This window comes from Rhinichthys klamathensis, unplaced genomic scaffold (genome assembly GCF_029890125.1).
Source record: "Rhinichthys klamathensis goyatoka isolate OS25496 unplaced genomic scaffold, OSU_Roscu_1.1 h1tg000350l_1, whole genome shotgun sequence".
Classification (NCBI taxonomy): Eukaryota; Metazoa; Chordata; class Actinopteri; order Cypriniformes; family Leuciscidae; genus Rhinichthys; species Rhinichthys klamathensis.
Genome location: NW_026606862.1, coordinates 575055 through 590979, shown reverse-complemented (window position 1 = coordinate 590979; position 15925 = coordinate 575055). Strand labels below are relative to the sequence as shown.

The 15925-nt window shown below is 42.8% G+C and overlaps 1 protein-coding gene across 1 annotated transcript in view; it reads right to left on the bottom strand.

Annotated features, from left to right (window-relative positions):
• LOC130068968 (E3 SUMO-protein ligase RanBP2-like) overlaps window positions 1-15925 on the bottom strand; it is a 70046-nt gene that overhangs the window by 14223 nt on the left and 39898 nt on the right. Inside the window, exons 17-19 of the mRNA XM_056232625.1 lie at window positions 8417-8555; window positions 6159-6253; window positions 1380-6054 (exon numbers count right to left, since the gene is read on the bottom strand). Of these exons, the coding sequence (XP_056088600.1) occupies window positions 1380-6054; window positions 6159-6253; window positions 8417-8555 (4909 nt within the window). The remainder of the gene's footprint in view (window positions 1-1379; window positions 6055-6158; window positions 6254-8416; window positions 8556-15925) is intronic.

Below are 15925 nucleotides of genomic sequence, written 5' to 3'. Positions count from 1 at the left end.
GACTAACTGAGACTTGTAACAGCACTTGTATACTGTTGCCGTCTTGCTGGTCTGATTGCTTCTATTGTTCTCCTCAGTTGTAAGTTGCTTTGGATAAAAGCGTCTGCTAAATGATTAAATGTAAATGTAAGACAGTAAAGAGCAAGCACATCATAACTGAAATCCAAATAGGCCAAATAGCTCTGTTTTTTATTCACTACATCAACAGAAGTCTAAGCAGCCGTCTACAATGTTGGAGATGTCTGCTACATGTACAATATAAAGCTGAGACAAAAAATATCGTAACAGCCCATTCCTATAACGACACCTGTTGGTGTCCCATTTCAAGATGGGAAAATAACTTTACAAGACATTCACTGCTGAAAAATTGAAGGACTTGTAAATTCTACTAAAGTTTAAAACAAACAGCTAAAGGTTAGCCAATTTCAGATCATGCAAACGTTTTGATTGAGGCCAAGGAAACAATGTTTAAGTTATCACATCATTCAGTCAAGGTCAGAGGTCTCATTTATAAAACTGCGTAGGATTCTTGCTAAAAGTGTACGTGCGGCCGAAAGCCAAAAATGGCGTACGCAAATAAATATTCAGACTTATAAAACCGTTCGTACACAAGAACCTGCGCATAATTCACTTTATAAATCCCAGTCAGTGGAAGATAGTGCACATGCGTCTCCTCCCCGAAATTACCATATATGAGCTTACAACGCCTCGTTTTACTATGCATATCCTCATCTGCATATCATTTGCATATGATTATTCATCCACGTTATAACATGTTTAACGGTACAAGAAAATATGAGATATGGATGTGCGTCACATTACATTAATAAAAATCCTTTAGTAGCCTATCCTATGAATAAATACATCAAATAGTGTAAAATACATTTCAGAGAAACTTTTTCTCAATCTTTTCAACTGGCCAAATAGTGTTTTTAATTGATTTATATTTTTTATGGAAACAGATAGACCTTGTTGTGCATTATTTGCACAAAACTATTTTCTCAGACAATCTGCTATTATCATGATAAGCAATTATCTCTGTAGTTAACACATTAAAACACAGCATGCCAGAGGAAAAGTGTTCAAAAGCATCGCATCCACAACAAATATTTCTATTTATTGAATATAAAAAATGTTGCAACTTCTCAGTAATGATTTCATGTAGTTTAAGTTTTTAACTCCATTAATTAGAATGGCATATTTAATCTAAATGTTTATATCAGAAGTAAAACATAGTTTAAATCATTCTTTTATTTATTTAAACTATTATTGTGAACATGCACTGTATTTATGATTAGAACTCATAATGAAGATTTATGGTTTTACAGTTGTGGTGCTTTCAGAGTCAAGCTTGACTATGACTGAAGAGGTACTGATACCTTTCTGTATAAGTTGGGCCGTCCTGCCAGTATTCACAAGCTTGTGAGGGGTCTGTAAAGGAATATCCAATAGCAGCCGGTGACTCTCCTCAAATGTTTGCTTGGACTCTTCTGCAAGCTCTTGTGCTCTTGTATTCTGTGAATAGAAGTTTTTCTCATCTTCTTCCCCTGTCACAAGGTCAACCTTTTCAGGCATCTGAACAACTGGCTCAAACTGAATATCGTCATTATCCTTTGTTTTGCACATTTCATCTTCTTGATCAGCAGAGGTGTCTGTCTTGGAGGTGGAATTAATGGCTGTAAACAGCTGCTGGCCAGCCCCTGCAAAGCCTTTGAAAGTGGGATCCTCCTGGCCAAACTGAAAACTACCCTGTGAAGAATTTGCCAATTCTGCGAAACCAAAGGAATTAGGTTTACCGGTAAGGAGGGGATTATTATCGTGGCTACCAGTATCTGAGGGCTCATCTGAGGAACTTGGGATTGCCTCTTTTTCCTTCTCTCTGTGAAGTTCAGCAATATCCTTCTGGCCGAACTGAAAACTACCCTGTGAAGAATTAGCCAATTCTGCGAAACCAAAGGAATTAGGCTTACCGGTAAGGAGGGGATTATTATCGTGACTACCAGTATCTGAGGGCTCATCTGAGGAACTTGGGATTGCCTCTTTTTCCTTCTCTCTGTGAAGTTCAGCAATATCCTTCTGGCCGAACTGAAAACTACCCTGTGAAGAATTAGCCAATTCTGCGAAACCAAAGGAATTAGGCTTACCGGTAAGGAGGGGATTATTATCGTGGCTACCAGTGTCTACGAGCTCATCTGAGGAACTTGGGATTGCTTCTTTTTCCTTCTCTCTGTGAAGTTCAGCAATATCCTTCTGGCCGAACTGAAAACTACCCTGTGAAGAATTTGCCAATTCTTCGAAACCAAAGGAATTAGGCTTACCGGTAAGGAGGGGATTATTATCGTGGCTACCAGTATCTAAGGGCTCATCTGAGGAATTTGGGATTGCCTCTTTTTCCTTCTCTCTGTGAAGTTCAGCAATATCCTTCTGGCCGAACTGAAAACTACCCTGTGAAGAATTAGCCAATTCTGCGAAAGCAAAGGAATTAGGCTTACCGGTAAGGAGGGGATTATTATCGTGACTACCAGTATCTGAGGGCTCATCTGAGGAACTTGGGATTGCCTCTTTTTCCTTCTCTCTGTGAAGTTCAGCAATATCCTTCTGGCCGAACTGAAAACTACCCTGTGAAGAATTTGCCAATTCTGCGAAACCAAAGGAATTAGGCTTACCGGTAAGGAGGGGATTATTATCGTGACTACCAGTATCTGAGGGCTCATCTGAGGAACTTGGGATTGCCTCTTTTTCCTTCTCTCTGTGAAGTTCAGCAATATCCTTCTGGCCGAACTGAAAACTACCCTGTGAAGAATTTGCCAATTCTGCGAAACCAAAGGAATTAGGCTTACCGGTAAGGAGGGGATTATTATCGTGGCTACCAGTGTCTACGAGCTCATCTGAGGAACTTGGGATTGCTTCTATTTCCTTCTCTCTGTGAAGTTCAGCAATATCCTTCTGGCCGAACTGAAAACTACCCTGTGAAGAATTTGCCAATTCTGCGAAACCAAAGGAATTAGGCTTACCGGTAAGGAGGGGATTATTATCGTGACTACCAGTATCTGAGGGCTCATCTGAGGAACTTGGGATTGCCTCTTTTTCCTTCTCTCTGTGAAGTTCAGCAATATCCTTCTGGCCGAACTGAAAACTACCCTGTGAAGAATTTGCCAATTCTTCGAAACCAAAGGAATTAGGCTTACCGGTAAGGAGGGGATTATTATCGTGGCTACCAGTATCTAAGGGCTCATCTGAGGAATTTGGGATTGCCTCTTTTTCCTTCTCTCTGTGAAGTTCAGCAATATCCTTCTGGCCGAACTGAAAACTACCCTGTGAAGAATTAGCCAATTCTGCGAAACCAAAGGAATTAGGCTTACCGGTAAGGAGGGGATTATTATCGTGGCTACCAGTGTCTACGAGCTCATTTGAGGAACTTGGGATTGCTTCTTTTTCCTTCTCTCTGTGAAGTTCAGCAATATTTTTTAGGAGGTCAGATGCAGATCCATTTTGTGACTGTCCGTCTGATGCGTTTGCCTCAGATTCTGCAATCCCAAACTTGAAACCACCAGCGGGCACTGGCATGGAAAACGAAAAATTTGAACTGCTTGACTTATCAGCCTGAGATGTAGAGGACTCTACAAACTTAAAACCTTCTGAGGATGCTTTTTCCTTACTTGTACCAAACTGAAAAGCAGGACCTGGATTTAAAGTGGCAGTAAATCCTGTTGCAGCAGGTTGCTTGCTAGAACTACCAAAACTGAATGAAGAAGAGGAACTTGATGGTGAAGTAGAGGTCTTGCCTTTCATATATGGGTTTGCTGCCTGACATGAAACACACTGCCTAGCTGTACCTTCATTTCTTACCAGGCAAGTGTCACAATCCCAATGTCCATTTTTTTTGCAGGGGGCTTTGCAAGAAACGCAATCAGTTGCTGAAGCATCATTCCTCACTAAGCAGGAGTCACAGTCCCATTGACCTTCTTTCTTAACAAATTGAGAGCCAAAACCAGGGAAAACTGGAGTTGCTGACACTTTTGCATGTTGTGGTGCATCAGCCCGAATAGTTTTCTCATCAGCCTGAGCTGCAAGGTCAACAGAGGTTACTGCAGAATCATTTGATCCAAATTGAAAAGAAACTGGTATTTGAGATCCAAATGCTAAACCCTTTGAGCTGACATCAGTGTCTCCAGTAAGTCCAAAAGAAAACAATTGCGCAGGAGGAGCCACAGGCGCAGAGCCTTTAAGTTCCTCTACAGGTTTGTTCTTTGCTGTAGAAGGAGCTGCACTGTTGCAGGCAACACACACTGCAGATGTGGGAGCGTTTCTTACACAGCACACATCACAGTCCCATTCACCCTGCTTCTTCGAAAACAGTGTTTTAAGATCCATTTCTTTGGATGAAACCTGAGGCTTTGGAGTTTCACATTTCTTTTTCAACTGTTGACCATGTGGGGACACTACAGGTTTGTTCTTCGCTGTAGAAGGAGCTGCACTGTTGCAGGCAACACACACTGCAGATGTGGGAGCGTTTCTTACACAGCACACATCGCAGTCCCATTCACCCTGCTTCTTCGAAAACAGTGTTTTAAGATCCATTTCTTTGGATGAAACCTGAGGCTTTGGAGTTTCACATTTCTTTTTCAACTGTTGACCATGTGGGGACACTACAGGTTTGTTCTTCGCTGTAGAAGGAGCTGCACTGTTGCAGGCAACACACACTGCAGATGTGGGAGCATTTCTTACACAGCACACATCGCAGTCCCATTCACCCGTCTTCTTGGAAAACAGTGTTTTAAGATCCATTTCTTTGGATGAAACCTGAGGCTTCGGAGTTTCATATTTATTTTCCATTTGTTGGCCTTGTGGGGACTCTAGAATTAATTTTTGAGCCTCCTCAAATTTGAATTTAAACAGTGTGGCCTCATCCGCGGTTTTAAAACGAATGGCCAACTGCTCAGTCTTGGGCATTTCATCTGCATAGTCCATAGCATACCACACCCAGGACTTGTCAGATCCAGCATTTGGTTTGAGGACCATATCTGCAGTGATATAGTGATTAGCACAGATTTTGAGAACCTGTTCCCTCCTCATCAACAGACGAACTTTCCCGGATGTTCTGTGTTTTAGAATTTTGAAACTTCCAATGCCCCTCTCTTTCCATTCTTTAGTCTCAGGGTCGAACCGGAAGAGTTTTGCCCTCTTGCAGAACATCTCATCTTCCTCCTCCTCACCCGTTTTCACATCAACCTTATCAGGAAGAGGCACAATGGGCTCAAAATGAGGTCCATCCTCTTCCTCTTCCACATGGGTGCTATCATTATCACTTTCCCCGCTTTTCTCTTCCCGAGCCTCTGGATTTCCTAATACAGGTTTGGTTCCACTTGCAAAGCTAAATCTTTGGTCAGTGTTGCCAAAAATATTAATTTTGCTCTGAGCAGCATCGGTGAATGAAAACCCTGTGGCACTTTTACTTCCAAAAGTAAAGACTCCACTTTGGCTAGGCGGATGCTCTTGGGTCTGATGTTTCGGTTCTGATGGTCCTTCCGCTTTGGGAGGAATATCTGACGTCAGAAGTCCCAAGAGGCTTTCACTATTTTTCATCTGAGCTAAGGAAAAGGTAAAATCACCATAATTGGACTTGAAATTGGAGTTGAACTTGAATGCAGTTGTTGCTGATGTTGATAGGGCACCGGCAACCCCCCCAAAGTTTGGAACCTTAGGAGGTTCACCTGTGAACTGCGACCCAAGACTCATCTTGGGGTCAACAGCCTTGTTTTCACTGCTCTTGGATGGCTGCGTGGATGTATCGACACATGGCTTAGTGAAATATCCAGGCTCTGGTAATGTTGGATTGACTGTAGGTTGAGGAAAATTGTGACCATAATACTCTTCACTGTATGGGGAGAGTAAGGATGTAGCTGGTGACTCAAACCGGATGGGAGCACCAAAGACCTGCTCTTGAGGATATATGCATGCAGGAGTTGACTGAAGAGGTGGTGTGTGTGTTGATTGTTGGTAGGCATACATATGCTGCTGTGGAGGAAGACGATTCATCCCGTAAACTGGGCCCTGCAGAGATAAACAAACAATACTTTGATATTGATTCTCTGTGCTTTTTCTTGGTAACTAAAAAGGTAGAATATATTGCATTTACATGAAAATCACTCCACTACCTTTGTTGGTGTAACATTTGCAGCAGTGCGTAGAAGATACTGTGAATTATATGCTGGAGACTGGTTGTAGTACGCAGAGGGACCTGTAGTGGCAACTGAGAAAAAAAAGGAATGCGTTTTAATTATGTCTTAAATATTGTATACACAAGTGGTTCTCATTTTTTTGATGATGCCCCCATTTAGAAGCTAAAAACAAAACATTTGCGGTACACTCATATATTAATGAAAAAATGTTTGCAATATTAAATCTGACACTTACGAATAAACCAAAAGCAGAAGCCAACAATATAATTGTAGGAGCCATGTAATGGGAAAGTCATGTGACCAAATAATAATGGGAGTGTCATTAATTAAGTGGGGTTAAAACACCTGTTGTGTGTGTGTTAGTATGGAAGAATGGGGGTGAGTGCTGGAGCATATATTTTGTTGACCGTGCAAACCTGTACAAAATAAAACAACATGCAAGCTTCAAGGATAAACGCGTCACACAAGTTATTCCTCCACTCAGCTGCTTAGCGGTTTTTGGATTGTTTTTGGGGCTGTTTACACCGTGCCACTTCATGCGTTTTCTGTGATGGGATAGCTATCCGATCGTGAAAAGACCAGGTGTAAAGGCCCTCCGAAACGCATTCGAGACGGATTTGAATCAGATCGCTCACACCACTTCAGGAGGAGGTCTGGGCCGCATTCCAGACGAAACTGGACAAGTGTAAATGCATGTGGTTGTTGAAACCACATATTTAATTTGTACTCCTCCCAAAAATGCTAAAAAAATAAACGAGTGAGAGCGTGTTATACGCTATAAGTCATGTTATAGCCAGATATGACGGCGCTTCTGCAGAACGCATCACCGCAGATGAGCATCTATTCATCAAGCCAACGCCCCGCAAACTATTGCAAATCAAAGTGAAAGTAAGTCGCAGACGCTTAACACACAATCATTATCATTAAAAGTAAAGAACCGAAATGATCTTACCAGGGCTGTTGCCGCTCTCTCTTATTGCTGTCTTTGATTTAGAAATTTTAGCTGATGATCAATAAAATGCAGCAATATCTGTTGCTTTTGGTGACGTGAACTCCATTAAATCTGCATATAGCGCGGGAGTTGAAGATCGGATTTATATCCGTTTTGCACAAACACATTTATGTGACCAGGTGTAAATGGAATCGTTTTGATACATCAGATAGCTATCCGATCTGAGAAACGCAGGAAATATAAGTGCCTTTAAGTGCCACTACAATAATTTTTTTTTTTTTGAAAAACTGCTGTACATCTTCTTCCAGCTTTATATTTTTCTTTTATTCTGATAAAGTTAACTGAATGAACTTTTGTAAGTAGACCTACATAATTGCTTTTTCTGTTGCAAAAGACACATTGAATTAATAAGCGATATTGTTTTGCAGGAGCAATATGAAAAATAGTGAGCAATATGAAAAATAGTTGCACAAAAAGAAAAAGAAAATCCTGTCACTTACTCACTGTCACGTCTCTCTAAACCCATAAGACATTATCTATGAAACTCAAGGATGTTGATTGAAGCCTTCAAGCTCAAATGGCACATAAAAGCACCATAAAAGTTTTCCATGTGATTTAAAGCTGCAGTCCGTAGTTCTTCCTCTTTGTCGCCATCTCTGTTCAGTTATTCGCGGAATTATCAGCTTTACGCGTGTTGTGCCTCGGCACGGCACAGTGCGGATGAATCCAATGTGCGGCTGTCAGTCACCGCGCCGGTGTGAATTCTGGCATTCGCAATCACAGATTCTACTTTTTGGAAGTATGACCAATATAATACTTTTCACCGGAAAATATCGTCTGACCAAGTAAGTAAAATCCACTTTTGTTCTGACCAACTAAGGGATAAAAGCATTGCAGTAAATCGCGCTGATTAAATCTAATGATCGTCAAACCGTGCAAATTATACTTTGTTCTCAAATTGTTCATGTTAACAACATTAGCAGTGCGTTACTACATTTAATGTGTATTAGGGCTACCGGTGTAGTTCAGTTTCCATTTCTGTGCGTATCTGTAATCATATGCATATTTATCCTCGTTTTCGCATGGGCCCGGTTGCAGTCTCTTTTTTTCTGTAGTCACCCCGAAGTAGAATTTCTTCAAAGTCTTTTGCATTTTACAACGGGTGAATCTCCAGTTGTCACTGGTGATTGTCGTTTGAACCTTTCTGGATCCGCCATCAAATTAATAAGTTGAATTATATCAAGTGCTGTGAAAAAAGGAATAAAGCAACTCATGAACTGACCAGTAGGAGGAGCACCATAGAACGCCTGCGCTCCAGGAAATCCTTCCTGACGTCCTTCTGCAGGATAATTATCTCTGGGCATCCTATATGAGGATGCTGTCGCTTCAGGGGAATTAAGGCGCAGGTCATGAACCTCATTCTGTGTGAGACGGAAAACAAAACATGATATTACAAACCCTAAAATATGAAACTTGCCTGATCCAATACCCCAAAGAGCTTCTGACCAGTTTTACATGGTTGTATTTAAAACCACTAGAAAAACCTTCTGGGGTCTGGGGTGTTTTCTGGGTCCTGGAGGTCTTCTGACATGCTCTGACATTTGTGCTTATTTCTGATACTTGTGACATTTTCATGGCTAAAGTCTATTTACACTGTATTCAGTTCAAACTCTGCTACAATAATATGTCAGCAGCATGTATGTACAAGTTTGTTGTTTTGAGATAATGACGTTTATGTGTGGTTTGTGAAAAACAAAATGTCACTGAAATAAGGTCATGAAACCCATACTGATTATTTCTTCACAAGACTTTTGAAAATCGTAACCTAGAATATTTGCTTCAAAACTATTTTAAGGCTGGAAGAACTGGAAGAACTGGAAGAGAGGGCAACTCTCTGAGATAACAAAGGAAATTACCATTTGAACTCACTCTAATCTACATCTCTTGCCCTCTCCCCCCACTCTCTCTCTCTCGTGCAGAGATCACCTGAAACTCACCCAAAATATATATGGTTTTATACATAATATTATGTATATATGTGAACAATTATCATACAGTTTTATACATGTTTGGTATCATTTGAAATGTCTCAGTGCGACTGGTACAAATCAAATGTCTCATTCCCAAAGAAGTAAACCCAAAGGTAATAAAGTTCTTAAGAGTTTATAAATATCTTGAACACAGAAGGGTGTGACTTTCAGGCAAATGGTCCTCTGCTCTCAAAAGGTGTACCCTCTGAATGCAAATTTTCATTGTTAGCACATGTTTCCATGTGAAAGAGGTTTCTGTCTATATAATAAATGTATATGTATAACACTTGCCTGTATGACAAAAATCAACAAAAATGAGTTATTTGAGTCTCTTTTGCACTGATAATAAAAAAAGAGAGCTGGTGCGCCGGTGCGACCGCCGACCCAAGAGGGTTAATGTAATAGCTTTTTTAAGTTATGTTTTTGTTCTTTTAAGCATTTATTAGATAGGACAGCGTAGATGAAACCGTAAACAACGGGGACGACAGAGAAGGGAACATAGTTTATCATAGTAAAGCTACTTTGAAGCAATATGTATTGTATAAAGTGCTATATAAATAAAGGTGACGACTTTAGTGTCCTACAAGGTTATAATCGTTAACGAAAACGAACGAAAAGAATAAAACTAGGTGGGAAAAACCATTGTCGTTAACTGAAATAAAAATAAAAACGAGGCGTTACAAAAAAAAGATAACAAACTAAAACTGTAATGTGTGTTTGGCAAAACTAACTAAAATAAAATGAAATTATAGAGTAAATGTACTTAGTTTTCGTCTTTGTCAATGTCTTTCATAGAGCAAATAACATTATATCTTTCAGTTGACATTTCCGACCATACAGTTTCCGACTGGGAGTGTTTCCCACACATAGACTAATTTGTGGCGGCGCGCCACAGAATCAACACCGGCCGCCACATATTGCATTTCGTTATTATTATTTTTTAACGCTATTTAAAAATACGCAGCGTATTCGTTCAGCTGCATTTTCTTTCCCTGCTCTCCTTCCGTCTCTCTGTCACTCACGCGTCTCTCTCTCACACACACACACACAGCCCCTCCCCTCCGTGCACACCGCGTCTCCATGAAAACAAGTGTTCGTTAAAGCAGCACTAAGTAGGAATTCCGTTTTTGTCAAGTACTTGTACTGTCGTGAATAGCACTCACGCAGAGATGGCTCGCACTCACGGCCGGATCCCCTCCCCCTGTACACCGGTACCTGTTCAGTAGGATGGACGCTGTGACGAGTGGAAATAAGGTATGGCCCCTTTAAGAGCTGCGCGCGCCCAACACCACATGTATACGGCGCCGGGTTATTTCTGTTTGATGCTCATTTTATCAGAATTTTATCAGATCTGTTTTTTGCCGTAAAGCAATTCGTTACCTCGCGAGACCTGATATCACACGATACTTCCTAACACTGAGGCCGGCGGCCCGCCGGCCCAAAGTTGCAAGGGTGGTTTTGCGGCTCACAGGCACCAGGGGGGTGCGAGACGACCACCATTCAACACGAAATCAGTCATATAAACATTACAATGACTCCAAAGCTGTTTGTTTAAGGTAAAAAAGTTACTTAGTTCACCTTTAAAAGCAAGTTCACGAAAGGTTGGTATCTCGTGAACACTTTTACACAATGACACATTAAAAAGTGGTATAAAAAATATTTTAAATTCTGAATTAAATTTGTCAGTGTGTTAATGTCGACCCAAGAAGCGATTGCGCCTAGTCGCAAGTTTGAGGTAAAATGCAGTTGGTTTGTCGATGTCGAAACACTATATAAGCTGTGATTCAAATATTAAATAATGTTATGTCATTTTTTTACTCTTATACTGAATGCTTGCTGCTTCAATCCAGATGAGTTGTATAGGGTAAATTTAGTATAGGGTGTGAAAATTGTACAGCTGTGGGATTTGTATAGGGTGTGAATTTTGTATAGAAGATGTGTAGATTTTTGGTACGGTGTGTGGATTTTGTAAGAGGTAAAGAGATTGAGCTCCTGACACTCTGACAGCAATGTCTTGTGTGGCTCAAAAATGAGTTGAGTACATGCTGTTCATGTGTGTCTTCTTTAGTCTGTTGGCTATTTAGGTTTTTTCCTGGCACACGTCACTTGCACATTTTGCACTTACTGCGGAGTCTTGTGTAGACTGTTTACATACAGTATTTGTGCCCATATGTACATTTTATGTACTGGTGTTATTGTTGAATACATATTTCTAAAATTATATGATGTTTTTGTTGAGTTATTATTACACAATACTTTTTTCTGACCTTTTTGAATCTTGCCCCTGGTTATTACTGGTCAAGTCAGCTTTCTTTCTATAGCGCTTTTCGACAATATACGGTTCTTAATGGAATGGTTACACGTATAGAATTAACAGATCAATAGCATACCACAACTGATGTGTGGCCAAACATGCTGAAAGGGTCATAAAAGCCTAAAACACATTTCTGTAACATTATTGAACATTTGATCACACACACCATTTGATGCCACAGAAGATGACAAAATGTGTAAAATGGAATAGCCACTGGCACGAAGAGCTGCGGCGTATGGGAATATGTCATTCATGAGAGGTACTGCAGTCATGAGATCGCTCGATACAACAACACGTGTGGAGCATTGCAGCATGTTTAGGTCTTCTCCAAATGAAACTCACTGATGCAAATAGTAGGCCTCCTTCGGTCGTTTGTCGACCATGGATATTGTGTCCTAAGAGTTTGCGGTGTTACGACTAAAACAGCATCGTCTGTGGCTGGTGAGACCGATGTGGGAGTGACAGTCTCTGCTGCAGAAAGTGCAGATGTAGTTGGTCGTGGGTGGCAGTCCGTGTGTGCGTGCCTTCTGCCTGGCTCTCCTCTCTTCTGCTAGTTTCAAGATCTTCTCCCCGACTGTATTTAGCTGTTTCTTGAGCAGGCAGCGCAAGCTGCTGCGGTTAGCTGCAGTGTCCTCCCAGATCTCTGTGTTGATGTCCAGGGCTTTCATGTCGCGCTTACATCTTTATATCTCAGTTGGGGGCGACCTTGGGGTCTTTTGCCGGATGCGAGTTCACCATAGAGGATGTCCTTGAGGATCCGACCATCTTCCATACGGCACACGTGGCCAAGCCAGCGCAGTCTGCATTGTCTGAGCAGGGTGTACATGGTGGGGAGGCCGGCACGGGCAAGAACCTGGGCGTTGGGCACTTTGTCGTTCTAGCTGATGCCAAGGATGCGACGGTGACATTGCATGTGGTAACTGTTCAGCTTCTGCTCTTGCTTGGCATATGTTGTCCAGGATTCACTCCCGTACAGGAGGGTGCTGACTGGCTTTGTACATTGCCATCTTGGTTTGGGTGGTCAGCTTGGGGTTCTCCCAGACGTGAGTGGTCAGTCATCCTGGTGTTGTTGCAGCCTTTCCGATGCATTTGTTGATTTCGGCATCTAAGGACAGGTTGTCGCTGATGGTGGAACCAAGGTAGGTGAACTGGTGGACCACTTCAAGTTCGTAGTTGTCGATGGTGATGACAGGTGGTGTGGTGCCACATCTTGACCCAGCACATTGGTCTTCTTCAGGCTGATGGTTAGTCCGAAGTCTTTGCAGGCCTGGGAGAATCCATCCATCAGACACTGTAGATCTTGTTCAGTGTGAGAGGTGACTGCTGCGTCATCGGCAAAGAGCATGTCTCTAATGATGATCTCACGCACCTTGGTTTTTGCTCTGAGTCTTGCAATGTTGTAGAGTCTGCCATCTGATCTTGTGTGCATGTACACCCCTTCGGTTGAATTCCCGAAAGCATGTTTCAGAAGAAGGGAGAAGAGGATGCCGAAGAGGTTTGGAGTAAGGACACAGCCTTGCTTCAAGCCACTTTTGATGTCAAATGGTTCGGACCTGCTGCCATCGTACTGGGTGGTTGCCTTCATACCGTTTTGAAAAGATCTGATCATGCTGTGAAGCTTCGGGGGGCAACCGATCTTCAGGAGGATGTTGAAGAGCCCATCCAGGCTAACCAGGTTGAAGGCCTCGGTCAAGTCTATAAAGCCCATGTAGAGGGCTTCTGCTGTTCCCTGCACTTCTCCTGTAGTTGGCGAAAGGGAGAAGATCATGTCCACTGTAGAACGTTCTGCTCTAAAGCCACATTGGGACTCGGGGTAGACACGTTCTGCCAGCTGTTGAAGACGCACTAACAGCACTCTTGCATACAGTTTGCCTAAGGTGCTCAAGAGGGAGATGCCTCTGTAGTTGTTGCAGTCGTTCCTGTCGCCTTTGTTCTTGTACAAGGTGACGATCTTGGCATCTCTCATGTCTTGTGGAACACCACCTTCACTCCAACACTGTCAAAGGATGTTAAATAGAGGCTGCGAAAGGGTGGTCTTGCAGTGCCTGATCAGGTCTGTGGGGATGCCATCAATCCCAGGGGCTTTGCCGCAGGCTAAGCTGTTGATAGCCTTGCTGAGTTCTGCCAGTGTTGGTTCAGCGTCTAACTCCTCCATGGTGGACAGAGGATCGATGACGTCCAGTGCTGAGGTGACAACAATGTTCTCTCTGGAATAGAGCTCTGAATAGTGTTCCACCCATCTCTCCATCTGCTTGGTTTTGCACTTTTCCGCAGCTGGTTTTCAGGGGTGCAGTTTTCCTCTGAGTTGGTCTGAGAGCTTTCTTGATGCCCTCGTACATGCCTCTGATGTTACCTGTTGCTGCTGTATTCTGAATGTCATGACTGAGCTCCTGGCAGTACTCGTTGGCGCATCTTCTTGCTGTCTGCTGTACTTTGCTCCTGGCTGATCTGAGTGCTTGAAGGGTTTTCCCACCTGGTGAGCACTTATATTCAGCAAGGGCAGCACGCTTTGATTCAATAACAGGGGTCAACTCCGCAGACTTGGCATTGAACCAGTCGCAGTTCTTGAAGGTCTTTCTCCCATAGGTAGCAAGAGCTTATTTCTGAATTGCCTCACACAGGTCGTTCCATGACGCGGAAGTGGTGTTACATGGGTAGCCTACAGACAGAGCATCCTCAAGAGACTTTGTCAATTCCTCGAGCTTCTCTGGATGTTGCATCTTAGTCGTGTCAATGCATGGCTTCCCTTCTTGTTTGGAGTGGTGGAGTTTCTTTGGCACCAGTTTGATCTTGCAGCATACCAGTGAGTGATCGGAGTCACAGTCAGCACTGTGGTATGAGCGGGCGAGAAGCACATGATTGAGGCTTGTACGTCTGACGATGACCATGTCGAGCTGGTGCCAGAGCTTGGATGGAGGGTGGCGCCATGACCCTCTGTGTTGTGGCTTCGTCTGGAAATAGGAGTTGGTCACGCAGAGGCCATGATAAGAGCAAAGCTCCAACAAGCGCTGCCCATTCTCGTTTATCTTGCCAACTCTAGAGGAACTCAAGCAGGAAGGCCAAGAGTTATGGTCTGCGCCTACTCTGGCATTGAAGTTGCCAAGGAGGACGAGGTGTTCACTACAGTGGATGTTCTTGATGGCGTCATTCAGGTTAGTGTAGATCTCATCTTTTGCCTCAGGTGTGGAGGTCAAGGTTGGGGCAAAGGCGCTGATGAGTGTAACTGGTCCCTCAAAGGTATGGAGGCGGAGGGTCAGTAGGCGTTCTGATCCCTTGTCACCTGGTTCAATCATCTCCAGCAAGGTGTTCCTCACTGGAAACCCTACTCCATGATCACTGCGGTCCACAGCACTCTTTCCTTGCCAGAAGAAGGTGTAATCCTTCTCCTTCAAAGATCCCGATTCAGCCAGGCGTGTTTCTTGCACTGTCGCAGGAGTTGCCAAGGTGAGATTGCATGCAACCACGTGCTGCCTATGGGACTCCAGCACCAGATTTTTCCTCAAGGTTTACTCCTAAAGCCTTTTCCCAAAAGAGATGTAGCCGCAAGTCAGCAGAGCTTTTTGACAGAGTTTACCTTCTCTGCATGAGGCAGGTGGCACCGGGTTACATGGTTACCGGTGGCAGGTATGACCTGACCTGGATGCAAATAATGGCAGTGATATAGAGGTACGTTTGTAAGTGATGAAAGGATGGATTATTCAATAGAAGACCAAAGAACACCAAAAACATTACATAGTAAAGTAACTATGCCTTTTAAGGCTTTAACTCGTATTGTCAAATGTACTGGTACTTTGTAACTAAAGTGTTCACGAGGTGAATAAGAGATTGAGTGCAGTTAGCTTTGATTATGACAGCTCTTGTTCAGAGTAAATGTTTGCACACACAAACTGCAATACCCAGTCTCTATGCGCTCTTGCTCTATTAATACCTTATGCTCAAGGGTTTATTGCTGTCTAGAGTTGTATAGAAAAAATAAAAATATCAATAGGCTTCCTTGACAAAACCTCAAAATAATGTTAACAGTATTGAAGGCAAAGCAAAAGCAAACACTGACTGATTCTGCTACAAGCGGTGGATGTGCGACTGACCTTCAAGGACTCGACTTGCTGGCACAGCATCTGCAGGAGGTACTTATGGTACTCGGCCCAGTGAGGAGTCGTTTTGGGCGAGAACTGGAGAAGGAAACAACAGTCATGAACCATAACACTCTGTAAACAGCAAGCAAAGCTTCTGCAGAAACACTAGTTCCATGACATACCGTGGAGAATTTCACATGCGGCTCAGTGGGCTGACTGGGGCTGGACATCAGCAGATAGTCCACCTGATTCTTAGAGATACACAGATACACAGAGCACAAGGTGGCGCTAACATACAGAAAACTGCATTCAAGATCTGTACTCCACATTTGAGAAGAAGACGAAAATTACTGGTCAAGTCAGCTTTCTTT